At 37.6% G+C, this 8,739-nt stretch overlaps 1 protein-coding gene across 5 annotated transcripts in view; it reads right to left on the bottom strand.

Annotated features, from left to right (window-relative positions):
- Nucleotides 1–441: 441 nt before the first annotated feature.
- Nucleotides 442–8,739, bottom strand: part of Als2 (ALS2, alsin Rho guanine nucleotide exchange factor) — a 98,461-nt gene continuing 90,163 nt past the window's right edge. For all 5 annotated transcript variants that reach the window (XM_023712317.1, XM_004628593.3, XM_023712318.1 and 2 more), the window contains 8 exons: nt 8,203–8,360; nt 6,137–6,259; nt 5,522–5,698; nt 4,612–4,657; nt 4,315–4,376; nt 3,491–3,640; nt 3,119–3,215; nt 442–1,702 (listed from right to left, as the gene is read on the bottom strand). In XM_023712317.1, the coding sequence (XP_023568085.1) occupies nt 1,664–1,702; nt 3,119–3,215; nt 3,491–3,640; nt 4,315–4,376; nt 4,612–4,657; nt 5,522–5,698; nt 6,137–6,259; nt 8,203–8,360 (852 nt within the window). In that variant the 3' untranslated portion in view covers nt 442–1,663. The remainder of the gene's footprint in view (nt 1,703–3,118; nt 3,216–3,490; nt 3,641–4,314; nt 4,377–4,611; nt 4,658–5,521; nt 5,699–6,136; nt 6,260–8,202; nt 8,361–8,739) is intronic.

Genomic DNA, 8,739 nt, shown 5'->3' with positions numbered 1-8,739 from the left:
ATCCTCACTATTCCTTTTCTCGAATCTGCTTAGGAGAAAACAGAACTAGTAACCATCAAAATATGCTGTTTATTCAAAGAAATAATAGACTTCTTTTAAAACTCTCATGTTTGGGATCAGAAAGTTAATTTGGTTTTTTGTCAGCAAAAATACTGCGATTACTAGCTTATGTTATTAGGGACAGAGAACTCTCTAAAACCCTAGAGGGTGCTCTGAGGCCAAAGGGGCTGTGTTTCCTTCAATACTTTAGTTTTTCAGACAGGGTCTTGCAGTGTAGTTCAGGCTGGCCTTGAACTCTCTAATGAGTCAAAGCTGGTCCTGAACTCCTCGCAATCCTCTTGCTTCAGTCTCCCAGGTGCTAGGATTACAGGTGTGTGCCACTATGCCCAGTCTTCTTTAATTTTTAAGTTACCCAATGTCATTTCTTCTACAACAACCTCATAAAGATGAATGTCTTTTATTATGAAATTGCTGCACATTACAGCAAACATTTGGAAATGGTATTTTAACAAACATTTGTCTTGATTATAAACAGCAGAGACCACAATCTTTCTTCAACAGTAATGAACACCTGCTGAGTCCCTTCATATTGCTCGGGCTCCTCTGTTCACCACGGTGTGGAGATGAGAGGAGAAAGAGCAGCTCAGTGATCCAAACAGCTGCTAGTGTTTCTGGTACAGTGTAAACCAACAATTTACAAGAGGACAGTTTTTTAAAAAAGCAAAACACCAAGCTACTGAGGTGAACAATACTTCTGAGATGGGATAAGCCAAAGCTCATTTCCTTTTTCTTCCCACCTGTGGCATTAGCACAAGGCTTGGGAAGAACAGCACAAAGCTGGGGGCTGGTGCAGTTCTGTTCCCACACGTCCCAGACTTCAGGCTGCATGCAGAATGGCTCGTTCCTAGCATGCAGCATCTGCTTGTGGATAGCTGAGGGCCGCAAAGGGCTGGAGCTGGGGTTCAATTCCAGTGTACTCGCTCTCTGTAGCACAGTAGGCAAACAAAACCAGAAATCCTATGTTCTTTTTAATCAGGAGCAGAAGGGTCCTATCTGGATGCAGTCTACATTTTCAGGTCAGGAGGTAACGGCCACTGCATAGAATGTCTCCCATCCTCAATACCCAGTGGAAAAGCTTAGAAAAGTTAAAACTGCGGTTTTAAAGTTCCCCTTTCCCCTCCACCAGCAAAGAAGCATGACACACACGATTGGGAGTGTCGGGGGGAAGAGAATGGCCGCGAAAGTTTCAAGTACAACTTGTTCCTTGCAAAGGGATCTGGGGTAACTGCAGATGGATTTCAGCAATACAGAAACTCAAAAGTACTCATCAGTGTCTTTCATATAAGAACATATGCTGGGAACTTTTCTTACTACTTCATGTAGGTGACCCTTGAGCACAGGAGGGACACCCTCTTTTTCCAAATATAGGTATGAAATTTTTGGAAGTTTAGCATAGGCCAGTAACTGGTCCAACCTATTTCTACCTAGTTTTGTATCTTTTAAACTACGCAGCATTTTTTCTGGGCTGAGCTGCAATTATTAGTGAGGCTCAGAAATAACAGCCACAATTATATAGAGTCCTTTCCAATTCCAACATTTTTTTTTTCATCACTACAGACTCCAGATGGTAGCAGATAATCCAGTTTTCAAGCTGTTACGCAGCCTAGTTAAGCTTCTCACGTTGGATCTGGTAGTAACATGCCTGAAGAAAAGTTTAAGACAATTTATAATTTACTTAAGTAAATCACATAAAAGCAATGCACATGAATCTAAAGAAAGAAAATTATGCAGTAATGACTGATATACCAACACATTCAGTTCTGAACACTTTTCCTGTTCCCTTCAAGTTCCTGTATCCAATGGCTCTTTTGTGCCTCAGTGTAATTCAAATTACTTTTGTGCATTAAACAAAAACTTTTTATAAGTTGCATGATATGATCTGCCATGTGGAAATAACCTAAGGTCTCAATAGCAGCTGGTACCTGAGGGTACACTAGACACCTACCACCAGATTACCTGCGATATTAAGAAACACAGAGCTAAACATTACTGTGAATCCAGAGGTCGGAATTTCCAGGAACATATTTTTTAAAAAGCATCCTCACTGATTCTGAAAGTACCTAGGTTTGGGAATTAGACATACTACAATAAATGCCACGTCCAGATAATATATGTATTCCATACTCTCACTCTGTTGCTAATACTGTGTTTAACCATTTATTAAATCCTTTTTCCTTTTTGATGCTCCCATTTTCATATGAGATTTTTATTGGAGAGTGTCTGTACAAAGGCTATGCCTTCCACTTAGGTCCTATCTACTCTTGTTAAAGTGTTATTTTATCTTAATTATTGTGATCTTATATTTCACTAACTGGCAGATTGGGCTTATTCTGCTTCCTTTCAAGGAGTGTTTGAAAAAAAGTGTTTTTGTCACTTTTTACCTGATCTTTCAAGAAACTTTAGAGTGAGTTTATCAAAATCTAAGAAAAAAAATGTGGGAAATGAAAATTACTTTTTCCTTTTTTTTTTTGTTGAAAATTACTTTTAACAACACCTAGAGGGCATCTGGTTCTAAGGGCCTCATTCGTAACCTACTGGTTATAGTAACTACTTGCAAAAGAAAAACGATGGAATTGAAATGCATTATTTACATACTGCCTCCTGTGTTTTGGTCTAAGTTCCATTAAATAGCTCTACTTTTGGATACTTTTTAGAACAAACATCAAGAATTTTTTTTTCAGTAATGGGAATCGAACTCAGACCCTGGCACTTGTCATCCAGGTGCTGTGCTGTTGAGCTACATCCTCAGTCCAAGGATTCTTTCTGCTTTCTTTGTGAAGTTATTTAAATCCAAAAGCATCTGAAATTTTATGTAAATGTAAACATTTTCAACAATTTGAGTAATTGGCAAGTGAAATATTTACTTTAGTATTCTGAATAAAGGTGGACATCTTACTTTTAAAAAATGTATTGTTATAGCTTTAAATGGTAAAAGTGTATGTTCTAAAGGTAATGTTTGCATTGAACTTTTCTATAGAGAGAGTAATGACAAATTGATAATATGGTAAATAAAGGACAATTTTAAGCTAAATATTCATTAAATAATGCCTATACCCACCTTCAAGGTAGTGAACATTATGCCCTGCTCCCCATGTTGAAGATAAGGGTCCATCAGATCTTCAATGAGGTGCACCTCAGAGCCTAAATTCCTAACCCTGTCCCAAAGAGAAAAGGTTGGTAAGTTTTTTCTACTCATAAATCCATCTGCCTTTTGCATGTGTTTATGGGAAAGGAAAGAACAGTTCAAATAAAAAGATAATACTATAATGGGATGAATTAACAAGTGTTTTTTTTTTTTTTTTTTTTTTTTTTTTTTTTTTTTTTTTTTTTTTTTTTTTTTTGTTTCCCTAGAGAGGAGAGAATACATTCCTCTCATCAGTTAAGCAAAGAGCAGTATTAAAACACCTGCTAAGCTGAAAAAATCAGATACCTGGCCCGCAGCACAACATATAAGAACACAGGGAACAAGTCATCCATGGACCACAGGAAGTCTTCCTGGAGTGAAGCCAGGACACTCTGTGAGATCTCCTCAAAAGTCTGCTGGATGACCTTAAGTTTGTCTGATGGAGTAAAGGTTGTACTAAGTAAAAAAAAAAAGAAAAAAATTACAAAAAGACATAATTTTCATATCTATATCTATTTTTTTTTTTTTTTTCCCGGAACTGGGGATTGAAGTCAGGCCCTTGCACTTGCAAGGCAGTGCTTATCTATTGAGGTATCTCCCAGCCCCGAGACATATTTTTCTTAAAAAAGTCATTTCTTATTCATTTTTTGACAACAATTCCTCCTGAGTTACACAGCCAAATTAAAGTGGATACAACAGGCATACTGCGTCCCTTGGAGGGAGCCCTCAGCTACTCCATGGTATTTAGGAAAACTACCTCCATCTGCTGATGGTCTACATGGACGAATCCCTACATCACACATCATTTCCTTTTACTTATACGAAATCTTATTCTAATATATGCTATTTTTTTGAACTACAAATTTGGTTAATTTCCATTTGTCTAAAGATGTGAGTTTATAAACTACTACATAGGTTCTCCACTATTTTTAAAAATCCAAGGGCATTTTAGAGTATAAGTTAAAATAAATGTCTCAAAAGAGATTTTCTGATCTCTGAGCTGAACTTGACAATATTGGGAGTGTAAGGGGGCATTTGGAGCTCAGGTTAAAAACAAGGTATTGTTAATATCCCAATATACAAAAATGTAACTTTGAGTCATTTGATTTTGTCAGTGAATCAGAAATTACCTGATCTGTTGCAGACATTCTACTGCTGAGGCAAAACAAGCATCTTTTGTGGTTGGCAAAATCTACAAAAAAGGGAATGAAGGTCAGAGAGGAAAGCTGTATTTGGCAGCAACAAAAGTAAATGATACTGACAGCCACACAGTTCGCTGTGGGTAACTGATGTTAGCACAAGGCTACGTACTGCTCTACCAAAGTAAAATGAAAACATTTTTGCTATCTAATCCTTTGCAGAAAAAAAAAAATTCTTTGCACCAAAGAACAATGTATATTTTTTGAGGAAACTAAAATCTACTATACCTTTTTACTTTCTCCAAGGATTGACAAAGTTACTGGCCAAAATTTCCTACAATGAAATCCATAAATGGTTAAAACAAATTGTTATTATAATAGATAAATCTACAAAAAACAAACAGCGATATGGACTTCCCCATTTTTTAATTAAAAATAACTTCCACAGATAGTTTAAGTTTTAATAAATATTTCAGTTTCTACTATGTCTGTAAAGGATTTATGAATCCATAGATAGCAACAAATATTATCTAAAATTTTCCTTTCACTCAGTTTTCTCATTTTTATTTTATTTATTTATTTATTTTTTTGCGGAACCAGGGATTGAACTCAGGCCCTTGCGATTGCCAGGGAAGCACTTATTCTACTGAGCCATCTCCCTGGCCCCTCATTTTTATTATTAAATTATTCCATTGAAAAAACTTACCAATTAAGTCTTATTCATTTTTTTGACAGTATAGATATAAAATACTAAGTGTATTTGTACATTTAGGAGTCAACTTTATTACTGTACTAGAAAGAAAGCACTTTCCTTGAACAATAAGAAATAATGTCTTATAACAAGAGCACATCTAGAATTTTAAATTAAAAATTGCAGCTGAAGGGAAAGAATGCCAAAAACTGAACATAATTTTTTAAAGGAATGTGATATAAAATACATATTTTGCTTTAAGTAAGTTCAAAGTATCAGGCAAGATAAGTCATATTTAGTTTTTCTATGTGACAATAGAGGAATAAGCAATTTCATAAAGATAATTAAATATTACTTTTGCTTATTAAGAGATATGCAAATAAACTACATGTCATTTGTTTGTATACACACATACACACATACATACATATCGAGTACCATATTCCTAACAATGCTGATAAAGTTAAAATTAAAACCTCTTAGTTCTGCTTATACCTCCTTGCTTACCTCTGCACTCCAAGAAAGCTCAAGAGAGCCACATCTGGCTGCTTGTTTAGGCGCAACACACATTCCCAGTACACATCTTCCTCGCGGTCATGTTCCAGAGCATACAGCATGAAGAGTGGTGGGTACAGCCGTGGCAGCAGCACAGGAAGTAGTAATCCAGAGCTTGTTACCACACAACTACAAAATATTGGAGTGGAAGCCCCAGCACATTTGTATTAAAACTGAACACAGAATCAAAAACTGAATCTCAACCTCTATACTTCAAAGTACAGACAGAAAAAATTTAGGGGCTCTATTACTCCCCTCGTTAAATGAGGAGCTCAGCCAGAGTCCCACACTTGGTTCTGCACTGTGAATTCCATCTGTGCAGTAACTCGAATCTGTTTCCACTTTGAGGCTGCTTCCTCTGGGTTTTCCCTTGGTCTGCATGACTTACTTTGCTTGGTGATTGTCATGCCCTGACTCCTGAGGTGCAGAGCTTGCGCCCTCACAGGAACGTGGCGACCACCTAGTCCAGCTACCCTCCCGGGAGAGAGCCACTTACTCCAGGGACTCTGTGGTAACATCATTCGGCCCTCACTCCCTTTCTCCACTTTCTCTCCCAACTCCATTTACCCTGGCTCTGGTGATTCAGATCTGGAATCTGACTTTCCAGTGCAAAAGGACTTCCTTTCAGTTGGCAGAGGAGCAGAGAGAGGAATCATGCTGCCCTCTTCAGGAAGTTCGGGAAATAAGAACCTAAGAAACAACACATGGAAAACCATACATTAATTATGCTAGTTTGGCTCAAAGACTAAAAACACATTTTTGTTAATTTAAGGGCCTATGAAATAAATCTTTACCATCAAGTAAGTACTTTAGTTCACTGAGATTCTTAACTGATGCTGCTTATAGAATAAAACTATGAATGTATCCATTGCAAGGCACAGTGGCACTCTTCCATAACCCAGGAAGGCCATGAGCCAGCTGGGTTACAGAGCAAGACACTGTGAGAAAACAAAAACAGAAGCCACACACACACCACACACACACACACACACACACACACACACACAACACACACACACACAGGTGCACAAAAAAATGCAGCTATCAAATAATATTTTAAAAAACCTGTTAGTAAGTAATGAAGACTTCTGATCTATACAGGATAAGTATTTCTTACTGGAAAATTTTACCTGTGGTTAATACATCCTAACTTAGACCAGGGACCATTATTCTCAGAAATAAGCAAATACCAGTGGAAACTACTTAAATGCACAATACTAAAAGATGGTTAAAAAGAATTTTAAATGTAAATTTTAATGTTTTGTTAAAACATTGAGCTGCTAAAAGTTAACTTTTCAAACTCCTGTCCCACCTAGGTTTCATCTCTGGCTTCTGGCATGTCAGCAGGCTCTGCCACAAATAAGCTTATTGTCCTCTTTAGTTAAATCTTGGCCTTTCAGAGGCAGCGTGCGATTATTTCTGCTTTTGCAGAATTATACCTTGCCCCTCTCTCTGCTCTTATTTTGTAATTGGGGAAACTAAAATGCCCAAGAAACTTATCTTCATCCTACACATCTAGCTAATGAGAGAGCTGAAACACCCCAAGCCATGTGAGCTGTTGGCACACTTCACCCCTACAAACTGGAAACATGTCCAAACATATTTATCAATTTTGAGGCTAATAAGATATGGAAGTTTCTGGGAAAAGTTAAAAACTTTTTATATAAATAATACAGTATTTATCTGTTCATATAAACCCAATAAAAGATCTTGTATATTTCACTAAAATTATGTACTGCCTGGGATGTGCTTCCCCAAGACCTTTCCTGGCTGTCACTGCCTCCATCAGAGTGCTGATCACCTGAGAGGTAGCGCCCGGGCCTCCGGCCCAACAGCAGCACCTCCGCTCCAGCCTGTCCTCCATCCCATTTTACTACACTTCACTAGTTTACTTTTCTTCTCCACTATAATCGAAGTTCCAAGAAGCAGCATTTTTTACTTGTTTTGCTTTGTTTCTTGATAAGCCCCCAGCCATAGGGCTGTGGCTAGTAGTTATTTGAATAAATAATTGATGCTGTTGCTAAAGGACAGGACACAAATAGTGACTGAACTTGACACTGGTAGGTAGGTTTAGGGGCATAATTTTACTTAGATATTAAGTCAAAATAAGAAGACAACTATGCCCTGCTTAGCACTTGAGGATAAGGCTGGACTGAAAATTCAAGTCTAACCCAGACACTTCAGTGACTTACCCTTCAACACAAAACAAAACAAAGATATTTCATACCAAATTAGAATTATGAGTAAGAACGCATAAAAGAAGTAACAATAATTAAGGTCTGTCTTTTTTGTTTATGGTATAAAATTAAGTTAAAAACGTATTTTCATTATTAAATCTATTTAAGCACTTGCAGCGTAAAGCCATTTTCTGATTTTTTTTTTTTTTAACAATAAAAGGTGAAACCTTAAAGGTTCTTCACAAAATTGTAGCTGGGCATGGTTAAGCACACCTGTCCACAGACAGCCTGAACTACACAGTGAGACCCTATCACAAAAATAATAGAAAAAAAAATTAACAAACAAAACAAAATAAAACATCAAGTTGTAGTGTCTAGACTTAAGGTGAAAATACATAAGCATTAATATCAAGTATTGCTCAAGAGCTTTCAGACTTCAATGAAAAGATCTTTTACCTCACTAGCTGGAAAATTCGCTTAAGATAGGACTTAATCTCCTTTACAGCTTCCTGCAGTAACCGGCGGTTGGCTCCCACTCCCACGTAGGTCATTCTGTACACAGCAACCAAAGTCTCCACAAGCCTGCCCAGAGGGTGGAGGGGAGTATCACAGGCCTGTGCAGGGAGCAGTGAGGAAGCCAGTCAACATGCACAAGAGTAGAGGCCAATCAACACACAATATCATGTGACTTAATTTTTAAAGTATTGAGCTTCCACAAATACAGTACACAGATGGAATTCCTAAAGTGAACATTGCAGGCCACGCCTGTACTCCAGCCCTTAGAGAGCTGAGGCAGGAGATGAGGGGCCGTCTGGATTGCATAGTGAGTTCAACCACTGTGGGCCAGCCTGAAATACACTGTAAGACCTGTCTCAAAAAAAAAAAAAAAAGAACAAGAACACACTCCCTAAAAAAAACCCCCAAAACCAGAAAATACTCCTCTACCATCACCAAACTGAAAGACTCCCTGGGGGCTGGAGAGATGGCTCAGTG

The sequence above is a fragment of the Octodon degus genome, unplaced genomic scaffold, assembly GCF_000260255.1.
Source record: "Octodon degus isolate 3935 unplaced genomic scaffold, OctDeg1.0 scaffold00025, whole genome shotgun sequence".
Classification (NCBI taxonomy): Eukaryota; Metazoa; Chordata; class Mammalia; order Rodentia; family Octodontidae; genus Octodon; species Octodon degus.
The sequence above is the reverse complement of the archived record's forward strand: the minus strand, read 5'-3'. Positions and strand labels throughout refer to the sequence as shown.